Here is a 25866-nt window from a genome sequence, read left to right as displayed (position 1 = left end):
CTTTTGGATAATTAAGCCATTGATAACAAAAAAGTTTGTTATTATCACAGTATAAAATTTTAAATTTTTATGTTTATATTAGTTTTATCCATATTTTTGTGTTATCAATTGTGCATGATTTTATTGTTTTAAAAGATAAATTTTTATTTATATTTTCATGTTAGATTAATGTAATGCACATAGCTAAAATATTTAAAATTTTAAATATTACTATAGTAGATTAATTTATCTTTTAATACAAGAAAACTATGCACAATTGATAACAAAAAAATGAAAAAAATAACAAAAAAGTAAATATTTAAAATTTTATATTATGATAATAACATTTATTTTGGCTATTATTAATACCTTAACTATCCAAAAAATATAAGAAATTTATTATAAATAGTTATATAATATAATATTTTTGTTTAATAATATTTTTTAGTCAAATGACATTTTAATATTGATGAAAAAATAACATAATTAACAATAAAGGGTTTTGAAAAATAAAATTAAAGATTAGAAGGGTTAATTTTAACTTTTAAAAATGAGGATGATTATATGCAACTATTTTAAAGTTCAGGAAGGTTTTATGTATTTTAGTCTAATATTTTCTATGACAAACTTTTGAATCCTAGTTAATGAAACTAAAATTAAAAAAAGTAACTGTTAATTAAGATTTATTTTATGTTGACAAGTTTTTTTTTTTTGGGTATAATACGGGGCCTAAGCCCAATTTATTCAAAAGTTTGTTATCTTAAATTTAGGTATTTGTAAATTATCCTTATACTTGAAAGTTTACCTCAGAGTTAAACTCTTTCAAATTATTATAAAATATAAATATAAACAAAGGAGAGGGAATAAATGGTAAAGTAAAATTCTTTCATCTAACCCTACGACGACCTTCAAAGAAGATGACATCGTCGGCAAAGACTGTTACATTGATAAGCAGCGACGGCGATGAGTTTGAGGTGGCCATTAACGCCGCAACACTATCAACGCTAATAAAGAACACGTTGGACGAATTTGGCGTCTCCGACAAGATCCCACTGTACAATGTGAATTCTGCGACGTTGGCAAAAGTCATGGAATACTGCCAGAAACATGCCGATCATGATGAGCCTACCAAGACCGAGACCGAGACGGATGTTATCGTCGATGGCCAAGCCGTGGAAGATGCCGGCGTGGAGGAACTGAAGCAGTGGGATGCTGAGTTTTTAAAAGTGGACAAGGAATTTCTGTTGGATATTATATTAGCGGCGAACTACATGGAAATTGCAGGCTTGCTAGATTCATCTTGCCAGGCAGCGGCTGATATGATCAAAGGGAAATCGCCGGAACAGATTCGCCGGACTTTTAACATAAAGAATGATTTTACTCCTGAAGAAGAGGAGCAGAATCGCAGGGAGTATCAATGGATTGATTGAAGTCGATTTTCTTCTATTTTGTGTTTCGTTTCCTTTGTGGGGTTTATGGTTTCCATTTTTTCCAGTTTAGAATTTTTAATAATAATAAGTTAATAACTTTATGTATTTATTTTTTGTGGAAATTTTTAGGAATATATTATTGTTATTATATATATATATATATATATATTGAAGTATACTTTTTATATTTGAAGTCTTTTCGTTTCTTCTATCAATATATATTAACAATTTTAACAAATCTTGTAGAAAGCATCCCATTGGTCTTATTTTGAGCTTTATCATTGATCATTTTATCTTGGTTAAAATTTAATCATCTCCTATTGATTCAATCAATTTTTCATGGGGGCCCCACCTATTTTCAATTTCAAATTTTGAATTCTAATTCAACTTGGATGGGAGCATTAACTGACCCTCCATTTTTCTCTATTCATGACCCATGTTTGTTGCATTTTCCCATGTGTTTTGGCTCTTCTATTCAAGGCATCTTATTCTATCATCAATATCAATATTATCATCATCATCAATATATCAATATATAAATCTTGTAGCTCCAATTTAATTGGTAAAAAAAAAACAGTTTTTAACTCTCATTGGTTAATAGATTTTAGGCTAATATTAATATAAAAATTTTTCTCAATTCATTAATAAGATTTATTTTACTTTTCTATTTTTTATGTATTTTCAGTGTACTTTCACAGAAGTATTTAATGAGATTTAATTTTTTTTCTATTTTTTTTATGTATTTTCAGTTTAGTTTCATGAAAGCATTGATTCAAGAGCAATCCCATTTTAAAAAAAAAAAGAAAAAGAAAAATTGACTCTCATTGGTTAATAAATTTTAGATTAATGTTAATATAAAAATTTCTCTTAATTCATTAATGAGATTTCATTTATTTTCTTATTTTTTATGTATTTTTAGTTTACTTTTACAAGAGCATTTAATTCAAAAGCAGTCTCATTTTTTAATTTTCTTGATTGTTCGCATTAATTCCATCTGATTATCCTTCTCCATTTGCTATATTTTTCATGCCTTTTTAATTTTCTTGATCAATGAGATTTTATTTATTTTTTATTTTTCATGTATTTTCAGTCTACTTTCATGGGAGCATTGATTCAAGAGCAATTCTATTTTAAATTTTTCTGATCTTTAACATTAACTCTATTCAACTATCTTTCTATACTCGCTGTAGTTTCTCATGCCTTTTCAATTTTCTTGATCAATGAGATTTATTTTTTGCCTATTTTTTATATATTTTCTTGATTCGCTATACTTAATATCAATGAACTCTCATCAACTATCATCCATAAACATAATCTGTAAAAAGAAAAAAAGAAAATAAAAAGAAATATAAGTTTAATTTGGATCATTACTCCTTATTTCGTGGTTTCGGCCCTTCAAACTGTGAATGTCTCACCACACATTCCACACTGACAAGATAATGTAGTGACTACTTAAGTATTCTGAACAAGTAAAACTTGAGTAGTAAATATATCTTTTTTGTAGCCCTTTTATTTTGCACGTTAAAAAGAAGAAGAAGAAAAGGAACCAAAAAATACAAAATAATAGGATACAATTTAAAAAAAAAAAGAGGGATCCCTTTGCATTCTTTCTTATATCCATATTTATAAAAATATAATTTATGTCATAATTCATAAAATTAGTGTCTAATTTTTTTACGTAATAAAAAATGAGGGGTTATTGAGAATTATAAAGAAGTTTTTTTTGTCAATATTCTCTAAGCACTCTAAAAACAGGTATTTTCTAGATAAATTTTTCACTATAGATTTGAGAAATAAAGATAAGATGTGTACAAATAAAATATTCAAAAAAAATAATTTAATAGAGGAACTCTTAAAAATTTAGTCATCTTAAATGTGTCGATATCAATAATATCGATGATATTTGTTTTAAATTTTTTAATTTCAACTCGTGCAATATATATCAGAAACTGTCTAGTTAATCTAAATGTCAAGAGATAATCGTAGTTAAACTCTTTCATGTTATAAATAAGGACGGAACAAAAATGAAGAGGTGAGTTTCAGAATTTTCTTATATAATGTAATTGGTTGTATTTATTTTTTTATTTTATCACAGATGGTATACTACAAAATCTGGAGTATTATTACTACCAATCGCTTGAACTGATTTTACTAGCTTCACGGGGATCTCAGGATATTTTTGATATTTTTAATTAACATAATTGTATATTCTAAAATTGAAATTTGAAACCCTTATAATAAGCTAGTTCAACTCCTTGAACCATTTTTTAGTTTCATTGATATTATGGTATATTAAGAAAAACGAAACGCTAGAGAACGGAACTGCAAAAGCTCAAAGAGGAAGGGAATAAACCTAATAAGGGATAGAAATTAAAAATAACTAGACGGGATTCTTAAAACTAAAATTATATTTATTTAATTTTTTAAAATAGGTTAAAGTATATTTTTAGTTTTCTAACTTCATATAAAATTTTAATTTTACCTCTTAATTTTATAAAGTATCTTGTTAATTTTTTAACCCTAACACTGTAAGTTTCAAATACTAATTTTTTTCCACTAATTGACCATTTTTATTTTAAAAATAAATTTAATATGTCAACATTTTAAAATGTTTTATCAAATATTTAAAAAGTTGAATGTAAAATTTTTAAATAATTTGAAAGAGCTTCAAATTACCAAAGGGCATGATAAAGATTCAGAAGATTTTGAACAACTATTTAAACACCTTATATTCTAATAATTCCCTTTTCTTATTGGCCAAACTCTCAAAATAAGCATGAGTTTTCAATGAAAACTTGGCAATTGGGAGAAGAAAATAGCAGAAGCAATATACAGAAAATAAAAAGGAAGAAATAATGTCTATATGAAAACTTTTTTTAAATTAAAATTTTAACTTTAATCAGAAAATTTTTTATTTGTTTTTAATAACAACTCTCATAATGAAAAGAAATGTTTCAAACATTATTGATTTATTATTATTCAATAATTAGATCTATACTAAAGTGATTAATTAATTTCATCAGGTGAAGTGAGTAGCATGAGACAAACATATATGAGAAAAATTGGAAAACAATAAGTGAACAAAAAATCTAAATTGATATACAGTCCCACACTACATTGGTGTCTGATAATAAAAATGATTAAGTGATCAATTACATATCCAGCATAAAGTGTAGCAATAATCATAGCGCCTATGATTAAGATTTAAGAGGGTAGACAAAGTATATGCTTTATAATATTTCAATAATAATTATACTTAAAATATACTCGCTACTTCCCTCCATTACAAATTATAATGATATCTTTAAAATAGTTTTTTCATTTTAAGATATAAAATATTTTAAATATATTAAGATTTTATTAAATATATTAATTTTAATATTATTCTTTCTTTATATAATTAATTTTTATTTTTTTAATGCATTAAATTATAAGTATTTTTAAAAATTTATATTTTTATTTAAAAAAATAAAATTATTAAATATATTTAATAAAATTTATTATTATATAAAATTTTATTTAAAAATATTTTATAATTTAAGATGAAAGAAATATTGTTTATAATTTGTCAGCTGGAGAGACATTCTCTTAAGTGATGTGAGACTGTGAGCTGATATGGTCAGTGTTGGTGTCTCCTCGGTTCAACCTGCTCTCTTGAAAATTACTCCCAACTTATTGCTTGCCACGTGTACTTCTCTTTTGCCACTGCCGCTTTGTCATAAACCAATATGATCACATGTACTTGGTTTAAAATATAAATTTTTTTAATTAATTTTAATTTAAAATATAAATAACTTAGTACATATAAATTTTTTTTTTTTGCCCTTTATATTTATTAAATTAAATGTTTGTTTAAATATATCTCTTACTCATTATATAGAGTATTGATAATTGAAATTAAAAGCAAACAGAAAAAATAATATATATTTTTGTGAGAATAGAGAGTAAATTTTTTTTTTCAAGACTGCTTATATTTTAAACTGGAGAGAGTAAAATATTATTTAAATAATCTTTTATGTAAATTCCAAAACTCTCAAATATAAATGTAACTAATGATATCGTTAATGATGATGACTATGATAAAGACGCCTTGTTGTCACGCAATTAATTTATAGTTTGCCTCGATCAAACATGTATATGCCCACTCCGGTTGCATGCATACGATATATGTAATCTTAGCAATTTCTGCTCATTGATATGAGATTTTTTTATTATTTGATGAGTATGTTGCCCTTTTGTTGTTGGGTTAATTCATGTAGTTCCTTATTATTCATATTGAGACATATAAATTGTTTTCTTAGGTTCAGAGTTCGAATGATAGCCTCATCTATTAAGATTTAAGTACTCTCTTCCTATATATTCCTTGCACACTATAATATAATATCTTTAGTTTTATTTATAAGATACTTTTTAAAAATAATTATTAATTCAAAATATAGAACACCTTATAATAATTAAACTATTTTTTTAATTTTGTCCTTTTTTTATTAGCGTGAAAGTATTTAATGTGGTTGTATTATTATTTAAAGTTAAAGATAAAAATGAAAGTACATCTTACCTTTTTATGATATCAAGAGAAAAAATTATTTTTTAATATATGTGAAATAATTAAAAATATCTAAAATATAAGACATTGGGTAAATTTTATATTTTTTCTCCATTTATGCCCTTGCTTTTTTAAATTCCTTATCTTTAAATTTTTTATATGTAAAGATTATATACGTGTTACTAGAAAATCTTAAAAGCATAAGTGAAAAGATTTTCAACTAATATTTTTTGTAAACTACGAATTAACTAACAATGACAAATATTGTGGTACACTACATATAATGACTAAAGTACGTATCTTTTTCCAAGAAATTTAATCATCCATTAATAATTTTAAATTTAAGGATTAATTAACATATTTAATAAATCAAGCTCCAAGAATTTGATTAAAATAAAATAACTTACAAGGATTTCATTTTTTTTAGAACAAGGATCTTATTTAAAATTAAAAAAACTAGAAGTACCAACAAATTAATTTTTCTTTTAGCAATTGGCGGTCCTTGAAATTAATTAATTAATTTCCTGTTTCTATTAAAAAAATAATTAATTTCTAAAAACTCAATAGCAGGCTTTAGTATGTAAGGTTATGTATATAAGTTTTCCCAATAGTATATGCTCTAATTTAAATTCCAGTTCCTTTAAATTTGAAAAATTAATTTGAATACGCTACGTTAATCTTATAAAAAAAAGTTTATTATCATGTAACTGAATAAAAGTTATTATCATATCATATCGCACGAGTATAATGATTGCATTTATATACACAAAAGATATCATATTTTGTAAGTTTTTAATTTATTACCAGGGCATTAAATTAATGAACCGAACATATATAGGCACATATTGATTTCTTATACGAATATCCTTTATAATAAGATATTCTATGATAAACTTTTAAAAATAAATATTTAAGTAAATCGAGTGCGTTAGATCATTTATGATTTGTCCAGAACATATAGGCACATATTGATTTCTTATATGAATATCCTTTATAATAAGATATTCTATGATAAACTTTTGAAGAGAAATACTTAAGTAAATTAGGTGTATCATGTCATTTATAATCTGTTCAATTAAAATAAAATATTATATAATATTTTTTAATTGATTTTATTCTTATAAAAGAATGCACATTGGATTTTTTTGCATTTTCTCTCTATTATCATTAATATTAAAATTAATTTATATTTAATATTATCTAAATGTCATGTTTTTATTAGATAAATCATAAATGGCGTGATGTATTTGGTCTACCTAAGTATTACTCGCTTTTGAATCCTAATTAATGAAAATAAAATTAAAAAAAATTCCTAATTAAGATTTATTTTATATTGACAAGAGTTTGTTGTTTTAAATTTAAATATTTGTAAATCATCCTTAACCTTGAAACTTGAAAGTTCACCTCAAAGTTAAATTCTTCGAAGATATTATAATTATAAATATAAATAAAGAAGAGGGAACATACAGTGAAGGAAAACTTTCATCTAACTCTGCGACGACCTTCAAAGAAGATGACATCGTCGGCGAAGACTGTTACATTGACAAGCAGCGACGGCGACGAGTTGGAGGTGGCCATTAATGCCGCAACACAGTCGACGCTAATAAAGAACATATTGGACGAATTTGGCGTCTCCGACAAGATCCCAATATGCAACGTGAATTCTGCGACGTTGGCAAAAGTCATGGAATACTGCCAGAAACATGCCGATCATGACAAGGCCACCAAGACCGAGACGGACGATGTCGTCGATGGCGAAGCCGTGGAGGGACTGAAACAGTGGGATGCTGATTTTTTGAAAGTGGACAGTGATTTCCTGTTAGATATTATATTGGCGGCGAACTATATGGAAATTGCAGGCTTGTTAGATTCATCTTGTCAGGCTGTGGCTAATATGATCAAAGGGAAATCGCCGGAACAGATTCGACGGATTTTGAACATAAAGAATGATTTTAGTCCTGAAGAAGAGGAGCAGAATCGTAGGGAGTATCAATGGGCCTTTGATTGATGAAGTCAATTTTCTTCTATGTTGTTTTTCGTTTCTTTTTATTTATTTATTTATTTATTGGTTTATGGTTTCAATTTTTCCAGTAAATCAAAATCTCAAGAAAAAATTGTAGTTACATTAATCTCTTTCAAGTTAAAAGTAAGGACGGAATAAAGATGAAGAGGGTAAGTTTCATAATTATCTTATGTAATGTATGTCAATGGTTAGCATCACACCAGTTATGTTTAGTATCTTTATTTAACATAACGGTAGATTACGTGACTCGATTGAGACCACATGATAAGTTGATTAAGCTCCTTCAACCAGTTAAATTATTTTTAATTTCATTGATATTATGATGTATTAAAAAAAAAAAACAAAGTTCATAAGAGAATAGGAGCCTGTTTGTCTACTATTCTCAAAAACTGTTTTTTTATTTTAATATTTTTAAAACCAAAAAAACTTGTGTGGTTAATAATTTTTTAATTTTTTTAAAAAATTAATTTTTTGTTTTTAAACACAAGAAAACCAAAACAATTTTTAGCTGTTTATATTTCCATTTTTTTAGTTTTATAGAGAAAAGACGGGAAACAAGAAATGAGAATTGTTCTCATTAACGACAACTGTTGTATTTTTGTCCCAATAAAAAAGAATCGCTTATCTCATAAATTTATAAAAAAAATTGGATTACTATTACTAAACAAGGTTTTTTTTATTTGTTCTCAAAAAAATTTTTTAAAATTGTTTTATAAAACAACTTTTAAAAAATTGTTTTATAAAGCAACTTTTGAAAACAAATTGAAAACAATAACCAAACAAGCCCTAGAACTGCGAGAGCTCAAAGAGGAATAAGTGTAACCTGGGAGAGAGTTAAATTTAAAACAACTAAATTTTGAGATGCACCGGACGTTTAAAACTGAAATTCAACTTATTTAAATTCTTAAAATAGTTACTTCATTTTAATATAATTTTTTATTTGATTTAAAAAGTATAAATATGATATAAATTAGGAAAAATGATAATAAAATTCATCTGAATTATGTAAATAACAATTTCATCTCCAAAAATTTTATAATACAAAGTTCTAAGGGATGTCTTTGTCAATAACTTTTTTAGAAAAAAAAGATCATTTTATCCTTATTAATAAATTTTAATTTCTTATTTAATTTTTGCAATTCTTTGAAGAAAAATTATAATTCTTTAAATAAAAGTTGTGAATTAAGTTTTTTATTTTGATAACTTGCTTTTTAATAATAAAAATTACACTTGACAAATTTTAATTTTTTATTAAACTGTTGTAATTCACAGAATAAAAGTTATTATTCTTTAAACAAAAGTTATGATTGAAATTTATTTTTCATTAACAAAAATTATACTTAATAAGTTATAATTTATTGTTTAACTCTTGCAATTTATAGAATAAAAATTGTGATTCCTTAAACAAAAGTTGCGATTGGGTCTTAAAAGGATAAAATAATCTTTTTTTCTAAAAAAGCTATTGATAAAGAAGTCCTTAGGGAAGTTATTGGTATCATAACATTTCAAAGAGATCAAATTATCATTTACTCCCTCCGTTCAAAAATATAAGGCATTTTTAACTGAATCTTACCCCCAATAAAGTAGTTACCTACTTTTAAACTAACTCTATCTTTTTATATTTATCCCTATTAAACACTCTACAATAAATATAAATTCATTATCAATGGGTGCATTTTTAGAAAAAAGGCAATGATTGCACCTCAAAAGACTAAAAATGCTTTACATTTTTAAACATCAAACTTTTCAAAAAATGTCTTATATTTTTAAACGGAGGGAGTATATTATTTGAAAGGATTTTATTATCATTTTTCCTATAAGTTATCAAGAAAATGATGATAAAAGCTAACTAAAAATCTATTCATTTAAAATTTTCAAATATTATCTAACTAATTTTAGGGTTTAAACCCTCTAAATTTGATATTGATAAATTTGTTTGAAGTTTTCTTTTTTTAAGAAAATGAGAGAAGATTTTTATTTTTTGAAAAAATTATAAAATTAAATAAAAATACGAAGCAAATAAAACTTTACCCAAATTCATCAATTTCAACTTCAAAAAATTAGAATCCCTAATAATTTTAATCCATATAAAAGATTTTTAAAGCATCACTTAGGGTGTATTTGGTTCGAGAGGAGAGGAAGGGAGCAAAGAGATTTTAATGAAGGGGAGGAGAGGAGATGTATTTTAATAAACCTTTGTTTAGTTTAGGAGGGGAGGGGAGGGGAATCAAATATAAGTTAATAATTTTATTTTTATCAAATTTAACTTGATTTTTATTTTTTGCTTTGAAAAAAGAACTGTTATATTAGAATTTATTAAGTTTTTATTTTAAGAATATGAACTTATATTAATAAAAAAAATTTGAAGAACAAATTATATTTTATTAGTGAGTTTAATGAAAAATATTAAAATTTTATACATTGAAAAATTATGTATTAATTTTTGTAAGGTGATAAAATTTATTTAACGAAACAACGGGTTCTTCTCTCCTCCCTTTATTAATCACTAACCAAACAAAAGAAGGGGAGCAACTCCCCTCCCATTCCCTCCCCTCAAAAAACTTCCAACCAAACACATCTTTAAATTATTATATATTGTCCTAATGTTATAAAACATTATCTACCTTCTTTAATTTTAATATAAATAAAGGTTATATTTATTAAATATTATTATAATTCTATGATAGGCATTAAAAAATAATATATAATTTCACATGCAAACCAAATTAATACTTGACGTGAAGAGCATAAAATGCCACAAACTGAGTAAAATACATAATTGCAAAACAAGTACTCTCTTTGTTAAAAAATATAAACTATTTTAAAAAAATATAATTTATCATTTTTTCATATTTATCATTGTTTAATAGGGTATTTCACCCTGAAATAAACATAAAAGTAATTTATTTAATAGGGGTATTTTTTTTTGAAAGACAATGATTACACCTTAAAATACTAAAAATGATTTATATTTTTAAATGGAAGGAGTAGAAGTTTATATACTTACCATTATATATTTAAGATAATTATTTTTAGTTAAATTAAGACATGTGTATCTTTTATGAATTATTTAATCTATAATAAATTTTTTATTAACATTATTAACATATTAAAATTTACATGTCTTTATTTAATTGAATAAAGTATATTTAATATATAAGGTTAAGTATATACCTTGCCCTTGCAACAATCCTCCTTTTATATACTAATAATAATAATATTAATATTATACTTCCTTCATCCTAAATTATAAGATATTTTTAAATAAAATCTCACATACCAATAAATCTCATTAAATACACTTAACAACCTTATATTTTTAAAATAAAAATATAAAATTTTAAAAATATCCATCATTTAATATATTAAAAAGAGAAGAGATAGAAATTAATTATAGAGAGAGAAAGGTAAAATTTGTGCATTTAATGAAACCTTAATTTATCCAAAGTGTCTTATATTTTGAAAAAAAAATTCCTTCAAAAGTACCCTATAATTTGGGATGAGGGTAGTATAATAGATGAGACTAGAAGAATGGGAAAAATAAAGATTTGAGAGATATAGTGAGACCTTTTTTTATAGAAAAAAGAGATAGCAAGGCCGTTTATTTTAAATTATCTGCCCAAAAAGTATTTTCTCTTTATTTTTAATTAAATAATTTATTTCTTATTTGATTTTTTTGTGCAATTACTTATTTATATAATTTTTTAAATTGTGGTTATAAATTTGTTATATTCTTAACTATTTTTTTAATTAACTATATTATTTGCGTCTTAGTTGTGATTAAAGATATGCGGATTGGGAAATTATTTAAATTATTAATATAGAAAAATAAATTTAAGAAAATGAAATAAATAATAATTTGCATGTAAATATATATATATATATATATAACTTGAATATTTTTATTTTTTGATCTAACAGGAAATCGGTATTTGTAAGGACTTAATGAAACATGCGCGCGCACTATCAATTTTTTTATAGTCATTGTAACTGAATACTTTATAAATGACTTTAATTTGAACTTATATTTTTAATATATGTAATTGTGATATCAAGCAGGGAAAATCAAAATTTTTCACTAGGGGGAGTGTTAAAATTGATTTCCACATTTTTTTACAGATAAAAATAAACACATTTTTATTAAAAAAAAAAAGAAAGCTTTTATGGGAGGAAGGGCAAGCATATATCCATCACTGATATCAAGCTCACAGTTTGTAATATATTTAATTTTGTCTACTTGAAATTACTATTGGTAATTCATCAGTTTTTTATTTATGAATAACTAAAATTTGATATTCATAAAATTTTATTGTCTTACGAAAAGTATGAGAAATCTTAGCGTTTCATCTACAACTTAACGGAATAATAATGATAATAATAATAATATGGATATGGATATGAACGCCACTTGAACAATTTCAAAAATAAAACCTTAAGTTTAATGTAAAAATTTCGCTGTAAATAATTTTTAATTAAATTATGAATATGATATAATATATCGTTTCATTTTCCGTTAGAGTTAACTATTGCATTGTTTTAATATTACTTTCGATAAGTTATATATCTAAATACTTCATATTAATACATTTGGATTATCGAAAAAAATCATAGTCATTATCCTTTTCAATTAAATTTTTGATTTTCTGTAAATAAATAATAATTTAATAATTAATATTCATCAGTTGTACATACAAGATGATTAGCCAAAAAATACAAAGATTTTGATAAAATTGGAATTGGAATATTTAAAACAATTAAAATATCTAGAAGGTCTTGCATTTTAAATATGAATATTTGTAATTTATTTTTATCCTTGACAGTTAATCTTATCTCGTATTTTTTATCAATTATCTTATCTCAAAGTTAAATTCTTCACACTATCGTTATAAATAGAGGAAGCAATATTTGTGAAAGTAGCTCTAGTCGTCTGAGTAGAAATATCCGTCCCTCTTGAGGCAACTTTTTCCAAACCTTTGGAAGATGACATCGTCGGCCAAGATCACTGTTACATTGGTAAGCAGCGACGGCCATGAGTTTGAGGTGGCCATTAAGGCCGCAACACAATCAACGCTAATAAAGAACATGTTGGACGATCTTGGCGTCTCCGACAAGATCCCACTATACAATGTGAATTCTGTGACGTTGGCAAAAGTCATGGAATACTGCCAGAAACATGCCGATCATGATGAGGCTGCCAAGACCGAGACCGACATCGCCGTAATCGGGGCCGGAGCCGCAAATGGTGTCGCCATGGAGGAACTGAAGCAGTGGGATGCTGAGTTTTTGAAAGTGGAAAATCAATTGCTGTTTGATATTATATTAGCGGCGAACTACATGGAAATCGCAGGCTTGTTAGATTCGTCTTGTCAGGCTGTGGCTGATATGATCAAAGGGAAATCGCCGGAGGAGATTCGCCGGACTTTTAACATAAAGAATGATTTTACTCCTGAAGAAGAGGAGCAGAATCGTAGGGACTGTCAATGGGCCTTTGATTAAAGTCAATTTTCTTTCAGCTATTTTGTGTCTCGTTTCTTTTATTTTTTAGGGGTTCATAGTTTCAATTTTTTTCAGTTAAGAATTTTTAATAATAAGTCAATAACTTTGTATGCATTTATTTTGTGTGAAATTTTTTAAGAATATATATTTTATATACATACATATATATAGAGTATCTCAGAGTATAATTTTTATATCTGAAATCTTTTAATTTCTTCTAATCTAAACGCCACAAGAAAATCATAGTTAAACTCTTTCAAACATGGTTGTCAAACTTTTGAATTGACTCTATGAGTCTATTATTTTTACATCTCTAATTTATAAAATTGTATTAATTCACTCATAGACTTAGGTTATATAAAACTCTCTTAAACTCAAAAGTTGACTCTTCGAGTATACCATTTTTAATTTTCTAACTTATAAAATCATATCAATTTACCTATAAACTCATTAAGCAAGATAGGTATATATTATATGAAACTTAATTTATAAAAGCGGTGGGATTTGGTTCAATGAAGAATAAAACTAAGAAAACCAAAAATTAATATTAATAAAAAAAGAAAACAAAAAATATCAAAAATAAGTTGTCATATTTTCAAATTTATATATTGAGTATGATAATCTATAAATATAGATAGACTTAATTTTAATTATTTATAGTTAAAATATATATAAATTAAATTATGATCATATTTTATATTTTAATTATTTAATTATGTATTTTTAAAGACTATTTATTAATAAAAATAAACTCGTTGATCCAAGTTCATGTTTCGAGTTTATATCTTGTCACAAATTTAACAACCTTGCTTTCAAGTTATAAGTGAATAAAGATGAAGATGGTGAGTTTCAGAATTATCTTATATAATTTAAGTGGTTATATTTATTTATTTTTATTTCATTAACGGTATCCTACAAAACCTAAATATTATTACCACTCACACAAACTAGTCCAACCTCCTACTATATGTAAAAATGTTAATATGAGTTTGACGGGTTTTTGGAATGTTTTTAATATTTTTATTTAACGCGACAACATATTTCAAAATTTAAACTTGAGAACTGTGAAAGTTTAAAAAGGAATAAACTCAACTTGGGAGATTTAGGCTAAAAAAATACGTGGGAGAGAAATTAAAAAATAATTAGATTCTGTGATACACGGGACCTTTAAAATAAAATTCTATATATTTAATTTTTTTAAATATCAGCTACTCTATTTTAATATTATTTAGTTATTCTTTTTTTTTTAAAAAATCTATTTATTTAGGTTGAGTTTTGCAAATCCATATTTTATAATAAATATTTTTTAATTTTAAATTTCCTCTATACCCTAATTAATTTCTTTGCATTTTATCTATTTTTGGCTTTGTAACTCTTGTTCCTTCTCTCACTTCTTGTTCTCGTCTCTTATAGATTGAATAATAGAGATAACTTCATCAATTTCAATCTTCCATTTTTGTTTTGAAACTCAGCCCACCTTTGTTTTTTCTTTAAATTTTTTTACCATATTCAAACAAAATATTTTAAATGTAAGATTTTAAATCTCAAATTTAAATTTAAATGAATTAATATAAATGATACTCAATGTTTTAACTTTTAAAATATTATCTAACTAATTTTAATCCATATAAAAGATATTCGAAGCATAGAATCGCTTGAATTATTATGTATCCTCCCGGTGTATTATAAAACAGTATCTACCTTATTTTAATCTAAATAAAGGTTATATTGATTAAATATTATTATAATTCTATGATAGGCACCGAAAAAAAATATTAATTTCACATGCAAACCCAATTATTAGTACTTGATTTACGAAGCATAAAATGCTAGAAACCGACTCCAAAGAACATATATAACTGCAATAATAGAAAATTTGTATTTTAAATTTAAATATTTGTAATTTATCTTCATCCTTCAAAGCTTATCCTATCTCAAAGATTTATTTTAATCAATTATCTTATCTCAAATTTAAATTCTTCAAACTCTCTTTATAAATAAAGTCATATTAGTGAAAGTCGTATACGTGTAACGTATAAATAAATATCCCTCACGACTGTTGGAGAAGCTACATTTAACGCCAGGAGGTCAAATTTCTCGAAACCTTTGGAAGCCCTTCAACAACAAAGATGTCATCTGTGGAGAATATAACAGTGGTGAGCGGAGACAGCACCGAGTTCGAGATGACTGTCGGAGCGGCAAAGCAATCGGAGCTACTGAAGCGCATGCTGGACGACGATAATTGCGTTGTTGATAGAGTCCCACTATCCAATGTGAACACCACAACGTTGGTGAAAGTCATGGAGTACTGCCAGAAGCATGCCGATCACGAAGCCGCCATGGCCGGTGCCAGAGTCCCCATCGCCGACGTGGAGGAACTGAAGGCATGGGATGCTGAGTTCATGAAAGTGGACACAGATATGCTATATCATATTTTGACGGCAGCGGACTATATGGAAATATTAGGCTTGTTTGATCTTGCCTGTCAAACTGTGGCGGATTTGATAAAGGGAAAAAACCCTAAGAAGATTCGACGGATTTTCAATATTAAGAACGATCTCACTCCTCAAGAAGAACAACGATTTCGTGCAAAGTATCGGTGGGATTTTTATTGAAGTACTCAAACTTTTATACTTATTATTGTGTTTATAAGTTGTTTTTCCGTTGATTATTTTACCTTAACTCAACTTGTAGTCTCTTAACTTTGCATCAACTGTACTTCATATAGGCACTCAGTAATTATATTATCTAAACTGTTAAAATCCAAATTAAATAAACTAACTTATTCATTAATATTAAGTAAAGTATAAGTTTATAAACATTTATCTGAATTTTAAAAGTTTAGATCATATAGGCACTTATTGCCTATATCAAGTACAGTTATTGAGTCTAAATCTCATCAAAACAAGTCGTTCCATCTAGTTTCTTGAGTCGAGACAATTCGAGTCCTTATAGTTAATCTTTTGACCATCAAATTTAATAAATAAATTGACAATTGAGATAAAGTTTAGGTATTAAAAATTATATCTTTTCAATTGTTTTTTTAGATTTATGTTGTATATAAAATTTGGAAGGAATTATAATATGTTTATACACACTCATACACAAATTTTATTTGTTTGATGGGGTATAATTGTTAAACCTTTATTAAAATTTTCATTTAAAATATAGTAGTATATGATTCCGCTATATGTGAGTGAGGCGAGAGTCTGAATCATTAGTTGACAGAAGTCGAAAACATATAAAGCTTCCATGAATATTGAATACTGAGCGTTCGGATTGGGGGGAAAAAATAAGGGCGTCTTCATTTGGAATCAGTTAAAGCCATAGTCAATGTTGCAATTTTTTTTTATATCCAAGGTTATCAAATATTTTATAAATATATGATCTTATTGAAGTGACCATTAATTTTTAATTTCATATCTTATTAATTAACCCCCAATTAGTCCTGACTGACTGAATTAGATGGTAATTTTAATTTTGAGTAATAAAATAAATAGTCCTTGGTTGATCTACACACGCATATAACATCCAATGGATGCATTAATGGGAAATAATTAATCTTTTGATATATGAATCTCCAACTATCTCATTACAGATAATAGATTAATTGGAAAATGTGCTTTCTTTTACTGTTTTAGCTTACAAGATCTTAATACCTGCATAAAATATTTTCATTATATATAATATTAATTTTGCTAAATCATGTGGAATCTATCTCCTAAAATATCAATCCCCAATCTTCATTATTGCTAAAATACGATATTTTTTTAACAAACCCAAAATATGATATTGAATGCATTTACTAATTATTTATTTCAATTTATTTTATTTAGTTGACCATTTATTTTTAGGGATTTTTGCAGATATAGCCTATGTTATATTGGATCAAACCAAGCAAATAATAGAATATTTATTTCAAATTTTAAAAATTTGGTTTATATTTTTTGAGTACAAGATTTGTTTTCAGCCAGTGGGCCAATTTAAAATAATTTTTAACTCATATATATCTGTTAACTTACAATTAATCCTGATCTCTTTTCCAGCTTAAAATTAGTTTTGATTTATTGAATTAGATTGTAATTTTAAGTAACGAAAAAAAAAAATAATCGTTAGTTTATCTACGCACGTTAGATAAAACCATCCTATGGGCATTGTAATTTTATAATTCCATTATCTACCGAACATATTGCCTCTAGGATTTTTTGTTGATGGGTTGATGATAAAATTAAATAATCAATTCGATAATTTTTAGCATAAAAAAACCATATATTTCTCCTTCTATTTAATTGCCCCCAGGTAGTCTTGTTAGAGAAAAATCAACTTTAGTGTCGCCAAAAAAAATCAAAATAATGTCATCATCTTATTACAAAGAAGAGAATTCAAAGTGAAAACGGTAACTTAAGTCCAAATTTGGCTGAGAGACTTGAATATATGTAGAGAACATTTACACGCAAAAGACGATGCTTTCCCGCTTTTCATTGCACTAATTCTGGCGAGTTTCTGCTGAAAAAGATGAAGCCTGTGGGAAAGAAAGAAATATTAAAATACTAGCATTCCACTCCTTGTTAGAAAACATTTTCTAAAAGACATACATGGATGATGTTGCTTGACGTTCTATATCTTGATCAAGTTTTTTTTTAATATTACTCATATTTAAAGTTATTAAATATGAGGACTTTGTTGGTGGGTGAATTATAGAAATTTGACCCATAACTTATAAGATTATGGGATCAAATTCTGTTATAAATATGAGGATTTTATTGGTAGTCAATCTGTAAGTATTTTTGTAAAATGTATTTAAAGCCTGAAGGCATACCTTGATTGAGCCCTCGAGACCCAACTCATATAAACTTTATTCTATAAAAAAAGTCATTAAATATGAAAAAGAATATAATGAAATTTTTTTTATTTAATTACGGATAAAATGAAAAAACTATTCTATTTTCATTTTTCAATTAAAATAAATGATTTAACCATAATTCATTGATTCTATGAGATGGTTAGAGGATAGGGACCATAATGGTATCTTTAATATTCCTTTGATCATTTTATTTATAGGGCAAAGAGAATATTTGTTTTAATTTTATTTATAGAGTATTTTTATAATTTTTGTGTCCATGTTAACCTTTCCCCTATTAAATGGGGAAAATATTATTAAATGAAAGAGTATTTTATTTTCAAAGTTAGAGAAAGAGTTAAAAATTTATTAAATTTTCAGATTAAAAAAATTTAATGTTTTCCTTAATTTTAGTAAAAATATACTAGCAATGATTTAAAAATAGGATCAAAAGGAGTATGTTGACCAAGAAAAAAAATGGAAATGAACGCAAAGTCAAAATGAGATATATTAGAATCTTTGAACATTAATGTTCTACAATTATTTCAACGACGTCGTCTGAAATTCAAATATTACGGCACAAGGGGAGCCATGAACGTCGACACAACCGCTATAAACATGCTCAACTATATTCATTTGTTTCTCTGTAAACAAAATGGCAAGTCACTTTCTCAGGCTTTCTTTGGCGACTCTTTTCATCGTTGCACTGATCTTGTCTCCGACCTTGCCTTGTGAAGCGGCGGCATCACCGGCATCAGCGCCGGCACCACCACCAAGGCCAAGTAAACCCTATCTCTCTCTCTCTCTCTCTCTCTACATACATACATACATATTTTTTTTTTGTGCATCAGTATTTGAGATACGCTAGTAATTTTGAACAGATGAACATTATAACATTGTGCTTTAGGGTTTCCCATATGTCCAAGATGTGTGTGTTGTGCTCCTCCTCCAGCTCCGGGCAAATGCTGCCGCTGCGCATGTCCTCGTCCTCCTCCGCCGCCACCTGTGGCTGCTGCTAAACCTCCCAGCATTTAAAACTTCACGCAACATTATGAGTATGTTTGATTGTAGTATTCAGATAGGTTCTTAATTATATACAAAAATAATTGGTGTGTGCCACACAAATCATAAAATAAATTAGGACGTGAATAAATGTGTTATGGGGTTCAAGCGCAACTAATTCAGATAGGTTCTTAAGCTTTTATATTATTAATGTGCTAGCTCAATATAATGATATATAATCAACTTTGTTTTCTTTGTATTAAATAAAAGGGGCAGCCTGTTTCTTTTTTTATGCAATTTTTGCAGCTTATGTTTTAATTTATTGTAATTGTATGTGTTCTTCTTCTTCTAGCAAGTAAAGTATGTGTTATTAGTATTTTCCATGTTCCTTTTTATACGAACCATTATGACGCCTGTTCCTGCATATTGGCATCTTATTATGGCGCCTGTTCATTCAAGGGAACAGAGGTCATAATTCCAAATATTATAGAGAGAATAACATTCAAGACTTTCAAATGAAAAGAGTAGCAGTGAGGACCTAAAATATTAAAAAGTTCAACATGCACAATTGAATCGTTGAATCTTAATGTTTTTTGTATTGTTGAAGCTTCTGTTATTCTGGGCCTTCGTTGCTCTTTTTTTCTTTTTTTTTTTCATTTGGAGGCCTTAAATGTGATTCTTCCAATATTATATTGTGAGCAATTCAAGGGCATATTTTTGGTAAAAAAATATAATTGAAAAAGGAAATAATTAAGAATGAAAAATATATACTATCTCGCATGAACATATACAAGTTATATTTTCAAGAAAGTCCTTCACTTTTTTCCTTTCACAAATCAATTTAGCGCGTAATCATTATATAGAAAATCAATTTCGTAACAAATGCGTCCAAAACCTAAGAAATTAAATATATTGTGCAAGAATGAAAATCTTGAGTTTTCATTTGAATTTAGGTCAAATAAGAAAATATTCGTGTGGCTATTTGTTGAGAAAAAGAAACTTAAACCAAAGTACTCACAAACTTTCACAGCAGTGGCAACTTTAATGATTGAAATTTAGTTAAAAAAATTTAATAATTGAAAACTATGCAAGGCAAGCAAATTTGAATGACGAATAATTTAATGACCCTGTAGAAATTAAAATTGTCCTGTTGTATTATTTTTATAAATCTTGAAGTATTATTTTTGTAATGGATTGATTAATACTATATGCAATTTTTTTAAAAAAATATTGATTTATTGATCTACGGAATTTTGAAAAATAAGAAATTAGTATAATATAACAAATTTAAATAATATACTATATTTTTTATGCATGAAGTAATATTTAATTTTCTTGAAAAAAATTACACTCTTAAGTTTAAATTATTTTTATTGTATTCAATGTTGAACACTATATTCTCACCCAAGTATATCCTATCTTGAAATATGCGTGTCTACATATATAATATAACTATTTCACCCTCTAAAGAAAAGATTTCTAAAAATACTACTAATTCTATCATTACAAAAGGAAACCGTGTAAAAGAATTCTCCAGATCCATGCTTTTTCTATCGAACAACGACAAAAATGCCATCATCTGAGAAGCTAGTTCATCTGAGAAGCTGATTCTAGGTGGCTTCGACGAAAACCTATTTGAGATATATAGATGTAAAAGCCGACCGTGCTAAAATCACAGGTTCTGAAAGGCATGTTCTCGGGGGAGCTTGTAGTGTTGACGACGTAATCCAGATAGTGAATGTGAATGGCCAATTAACCTTCGTTCAAAGTCATCGAGGATTGCCAGAAGCATGCCATTGCGGCCCTCATTGACGTCGACGGTAACGACATAGAGCTCTATAAGTGGGGCGCCGAGTCTATGAACGTGGGCTAGGATGCTATCTTTAATCTTATGCTACCATATAAAGAGCCTCATGGATCTAACATGCCAGACTGTGGCCGATAGAATCAAGGACAAGAGTCCGGAGGAGGTACGAAGGATTTTCTGTTGGAAATTTACGAGCGGATTCACATCAATTATTTTAGAATTACAAGTTATTTTTATTCCTGAACTGTACACAAAAAGTTATAAATATTTTTAAATTTAACTATGAGTCAATTCTTTAGTTGACTGTTAGTGGGTCTCACGTTATATTTTTTTAATACTATTTTTATTATAAAATACTTAAATTGAGGGGCAAAAATAAACCTTAACCTAATAAGAATATTAAAAAAATAATGAAACTTACTGATGATTAACGGACACTAAGTATTTTTAATGTCAAGATAACCCATTATTTTATTAATTTGTTAAAATGGGTTAATGAATGATCCTTGAAATATTAAAGCCCAATTATGTTATGTGATCATATACTTAATAAACTCAATGCATTAATATTTTTGATTAATATGTGGTTTCATACTCACTAACACGTATCTTCCAGGAATCATTGAGCAGCCCACTTTCACGGGTGGCGCTATGTGTAATTCGGAGGCAAATGCACTTCTTGAATTTGAAGAACATTACAAGAAGGAGTTATATGTTTTATTATTTTATATTTTTTGGTTCAATATTTTGCACATCTTAGCTCAACTTTAAATATGTTTGGATTTCAAAAAAATTTTAAATATATTCAGCGAAAATCTAAAAAAATGTTTCACCCTTGGCCCAAGGTACCGCCATTGTCTACTTGTGTTTTCCCCATTCGGAGATACTCCTTGGGCCCAACATTTTCAGCATCAAGAATGATTATAGTCCTGAACAAGAAGAATGAGTTGTCAGGGGAATGAGTAGGCGTTTCAGCGAGTGCGTCAAGCCGTGAATGTATGAAACTTCGAGTATACATTTTCAATCCGCAAAAATTTCAACAGTTTTCTTTCATTCTCTTTGGGAGGTAAAATTTAGATTCAAATTAAATCATGTGTATGTTCTCTCCCCATCTCTTTTAAGTGAATGCATGAAACTATATGAATGCATTTTCTATCTACAAATTTTTCTTTCAGTTTCTCTTTCACTCTTTTTTGGTGGGCAAAATTATTTAGATTCAGATGTTCATCTTGGGCTGTTTAGCCCCATTCTTGTACCCCAAAAAAAAAAAAAAATAGATTTGGATGATGCATGTTCTCTCTCTCTTCAACTTTATAGATTAATGTATTTTTATTATTTTTAGCCTGATATGATATTAAATGATTTTAAAGACTCCGTGTGTAAATTGAAGAGTTTGGATGCTTAGCCTTATTTATTAGGATGCTTTTTAACCAGTGATTAGAGACTTCTTTTCACAGACTATTCAGGATTTGTTTAACCACTAATTAAAAATTTATTGGCTGACAAAAAAATATTACATAGATTTGGCTTAAATTTGTTAACTACAATTGAAAATGCATATGACAAACCTGGAATGTACAGGATTGCCTCTACTAAAAGGATATCTGTTAGAAATAAAAAAAAAATGCATATGACAATGTGTGTGGTATTCAAAGAAATATAGGATTAAATTGTTAAGTTATTTCTATAAGAAAATTTTAATAAATAAGTGTGTAAAAAGATTTGTTTTTTTTAATTTGGTAACTATTTTTTTGTTGTTTTACTTTTAAATTTTGGGTTTCTATAAAATTCCTATGTTGTATTAATTATTTATTTACGCCAAACGATCATTCTCATCTTTCTATCAATCCATAGCTTTCATCTCTTAATCATTTTTACCTTTCTATCAACTCATTACCTATTTTAATTCATTTTATTATATTATTCATTTCATTTCATATTTCTTTCTCATCAATTAAACGGGCACTTATTTAATTTCAATTTGAATCGTAGTCGAGCTGCCTCCTCACTTGGTTGCGTTGATTGAAACCCCAATCACTTCACTGAAGCTCAGGGTCAACACACTCATTAAAAATTGGGCAAGTGAAGAATTATCCCATTGCATGTGTGCATTTTCAAGCCGACCAATATTCCTATTGTTGGCTGCAATTTAGAAATCTTAATGATGCAGAAAAAAGTCTTTCATTAAATACCTGAAAGACGATGTTTTCCGGATTTCATTTTATTGGGATTTATTCCCCAGCAAATTAAGCCTTTAATGGTGGCAATTAAAATATCTGTGTGTAACAGTTTGTGTAATAATGGAATTAGGCCAACTTCAGTTATCCTATCCACCAAATTTCAATTAAGCCTTTTATATACCTTTTCTTCTTCATATTATAGGCACCTTCTAAAAAAATTATTTGACCCTTGGTATAAGATACATGGAAGGTTATCTATTACAATTTTTTAATTTTATTTATGTCATAAGTTTAATTTTGTGACTCATCATAAATTGTGTATATCTCTCCTCCCTATTTTTACAGTAGGTAAAGTTGGATTTTTTTTTATTTTAAGATATATTTAATGAGTCAACTTTCATTTCTTGATTTTAGAAAAGTAATTAAAAGCAGCTTATAATAAGGACTGAATGGAGTATATAGACTAAAATTCAACAAGTCATGTTTAAAGGATAGAATTCCAAGTGAAATTTTTTTTCCAGAGCTATGTTCTAATTATATAAAGGACAAAGCTGGCTAAGAGGCTTGAATTTAAAGAGCATTTTGTACACAAAAGACAACGGTCTTCATTGCCATAGCTAATTGGGGGTGAAGAAAACATGTTTGGATAGAAAGTTTTCCAAAAGAGCTTCTAAGAAATAAGCCATTCAGTATTATAAAAGACACTTTTTTTCTGAAGCTCTGATTCTTCAAACAAGACAAAGTTAACCAACTTTACGCTTATTAAAAATGTTTTAAAAAATATGACTTTTTAATTTTACTATTGTTTACAATTAATAATCATAATAAATTGTGTTGCTTAGGAATTCAAATGATTATAAATAAAAAAGGGTAAAATTAAAAAAATAATTACTCTAATTTTATCTTATATTAAAGATCACAAAAGTTTTCAAACTTTGTCTTATATTAAAAATCAGGGGAAGTATAAGGCATTTAAATCTTTCAAATTGTAATTAATAAGTTTTTTTAAAAAATATCCTCAATCAAGGGTGTGATTAATAAAAAATTTTAATTGAGCCAGCCTATTAAAAACGGATAAACATGAATAAAAATTAATTTTAAATATCATTAACTAAACTCTTGGGGCGCAAGTTAAAAGTATCTTATAATACTCAATGAACAAGTAATTATTGTTATTAAAATATCATAAATAGGTTCAACATAAAGATAAAAATATGGAAATCTTGCGCGACGCATTGTGAACACCAATAACGTATCCCGTTGGGAATGAACAGATCGAGTAACGTCAAGTCCGATATATTGACTTTGAAAATAAAGATTCTGAAGACTAAAAGTATTTCAACACTTAGAATTCAAATATTCCAGCAAACACGAAGCCCATGCATGAGCCTCAGCGAAACTAGTAGTACTATAAATATGCTCAAAAACAACATTCTTATTTCCATCAAATCTCCATAACAAACCTTCTTTCAGAAAAATATAAACATTCTTTGTTAACAAAATGGCGAGTAACTCTTTGAAGCTTACTTTGCTGACTCTTTTCATCTTTGCCATCATCTTTTCTCCGATGACGACCTTGCCGTGCGATGCAGCAAGGGCGCCGCCGCCAGGAGGACCGGCTCCAACACCGTTTCCAGGTCCGAGTAAATCCTATTTTCCCCCTTTTTCTTCTGATGATATTTTTATATCCCTATTAATTATTAGTAACAATATTTCATTAACTTTTAAGTTTATCTAATCTTGAAATATAAGCGTTTGAGGTTCTATATAATTATTTGAATTCATGTTGTTTTACAGAAATTCCGATTTATTGCCCTCTATGTTTGTGTTGTGCTCCTCCTCCAGCTCCAGGCAAATGCTGCCCTTGCTTTTGCCCTCATCCTGCTGAGGCTCCCAGTTATTAAATTCTCACAAAGACACACATGATTATACATGTTTTATCCAATATAATTGTTATATGTGTTCACATTATAAGAACAAGTATACCCATTAAATCATAAAATAACATGTATGATGTCAAGGTTTTATGCATACAAACCTTGGCAGGATTTCATGCATGCTTGTTTATGGTTGATGTGGTTTTGATTTTTTCTTATGGATTGAATGAGTCTCTCTCTCTATATGTATAATGGTAATAATCAGATTTAATTTGTTTCTGTCACGTATTAAATAAAGGAGGGGAGTCCCCCATTCTTCTCACTGCAATGTTAATTTGTTGCAAATTTTTGCAACTCAGGTTTCCTGAAATGTAGCATGTGTTTATATATGAGTACACTGAGTTGTCTCTAGAGCTATATATATATATATTTGTATATGGCAAGGCCAATTTATAGATGTGGATTATGCATTCAAATTAAAAAGCTAAAACATAATGTTGTAATAATTAACCTTTTGATCGACGTGCAGGTTTAAAAAAAAAGATTTTGGTGTGTATATATATAGGATGATACTACTAAATTATTTGGGACACGAATCGATATTTACAATACTGATAGGCTCATATATATATATATATATATATATTAAAAAATTCAATTCAATTAGATGCAAGTGTTTGTGACCA

The 25866-nt window shown here is 27.2% G+C and overlaps 6 protein-coding genes across 6 annotated transcripts; all 6 read left to right on the top strand.

Moving 5' to 3' along the window:
• The first annotated feature begins 896 nt into the window (after nt 1-896).
• On the top strand, nt 897-1409 carry LOC129290993 (SKP1-like protein 1). The gene has a single exon (XM_054928062.1). It carries the CDS (start codon nt 897-899, stop codon nt 1407-1409), a length of 513 nt encoding a protein of 170 aa, XP_054784037.1.
• A 6059-nt stretch (nt 1410-7468) lies between these two features.
• LOC129290989 (SKP1-like protein 1B) lies at nt 7469-7963 on the top strand. Its single transcript, XM_054928060.1, has one exon. It carries the CDS (start codon nt 7469-7471, stop codon nt 7961-7963), a length of 495 nt encoding a protein of 164 aa, XP_054784035.1.
• Nucleotides 7964-12918: 4955 nt separating this feature from the next.
• LOC129291888 (SKP1-like protein 1) lies at nt 12919-13474 on the top strand. Its single transcript, XM_054929443.1, has one exon. The coding sequence runs from the start codon at nt 12959-12961 to the stop codon at nt 13472-13474; it is 516 nt and encodes a 171-aa protein (XP_054785418.1). The 5' UTR covers nt 12919-12958.
• Nucleotides 13475-15603: 2129 nt separating this feature from the next.
• LOC129290988 (SKP1-like protein 1) lies at nt 15604-16089 on the top strand. Its single transcript, XM_054928059.1, has one exon. The coding sequence runs from the start codon at nt 15604-15606 to the stop codon at nt 16087-16089; it is 486 nt and encodes a 161-aa protein (XP_054784034.1).
• A 2865-nt stretch (nt 16090-18954) lies between these two features.
• LOC129290311 (uncharacterized 16 kDa protein in middle repetitive insertion sequence WIS1-like) lies at nt 18955-19608 on the top strand. Its single transcript, XM_054927048.1, has 2 exons — nt 18955-19096; nt 19222-19608. Exons 1-2 carry the CDS (start codon nt 18970-18972, stop codon nt 19347-19349), a joined length of 255 nt encoding a protein of 84 aa, XP_054783023.1. The 5' UTR covers nt 18955-18969; the 3' UTR covers nt 19350-19608.
• Nucleotides 19609-24759: 5151 nt separating this feature from the next.
• LOC129290431 (uncharacterized) lies at nt 24760-25558 on the top strand. The gene is made up of 2 exons (XM_054927190.1): nt 24760-24940; nt 25101-25558. Exons 1-2 carry the CDS (start codon nt 24805-24807, stop codon nt 25205-25207), a joined length of 243 nt encoding a protein of 80 aa, XP_054783165.1. The 5' UTR covers nt 24760-24804; the 3' UTR covers nt 25208-25558.
• Nucleotides 25559-25866: the final 308 nt, after the last annotated feature.

The sequence above is a fragment of the Prosopis cineraria genome, unplaced genomic scaffold (assembly GCF_029017545.1).
Source record: "Prosopis cineraria cultivar Desert tree isolate PC_DT_omini unplaced genomic scaffold, ASM2901754v1 PC13, whole genome shotgun sequence".
Taxonomy (NCBI): domain Eukaryota; kingdom Viridiplantae; phylum Streptophyta; class Magnoliopsida; order Fabales; family Fabaceae; genus Prosopis; species Prosopis cineraria.
The sequence above is the reverse complement of the archived record's forward strand: the minus strand, read 5'-3'. Positions and strand labels throughout refer to the sequence as shown.

Coding starts and splice junctions, on each gene's coding strand:
- LOC129290311 (XM_054927048.1), top strand. CDS start 18,970: ATGGCAAGTCACTTTCTCAGGCTTTCTTTGGCGACTCTTTTCATCGTT. Junction 19,097..19,221: donor GGCACCACCACCAAGGCCAA/GTAAACCCTATC, acceptor ATTGTGCTTTAG/GGTTTCCCATATGTCCAAGA.
- LOC129291888 (XM_054929443.1), top strand. CDS start 12,959: ATGACATCGTCGGCCAAGATCACTGTTACATTGGTAAGCAGCGACGGC.
- LOC129290989 (XM_054928060.1), top strand. CDS start 7,469: ATGACATCGTCGGCGAAGACTGTTACATTGACAAGCAGCGACGGCGAC.
- LOC129290431 (XM_054927190.1), top strand. CDS start 24,805: ATGGCGAGTAACTCTTTGAAGCTTACTTTGCTGACTCTTTTCATCTTT. Junction 24,941..25,100: donor GGCTCCAACACCGTTTCCAG/GTCCGAGTAAAT, acceptor GTTGTTTTACAG/AAATTCCGATTTATTGCCCT.
- LOC129290988 (XM_054928059.1), top strand. CDS start 15,604: ATGTCATCTGTGGAGAATATAACAGTGGTGAGCGGAGACAGCACCGAG.
- LOC129290993 (XM_054928062.1), top strand. CDS start 897: ATGACATCGTCGGCAAAGACTGTTACATTGATAAGCAGCGACGGCGAT.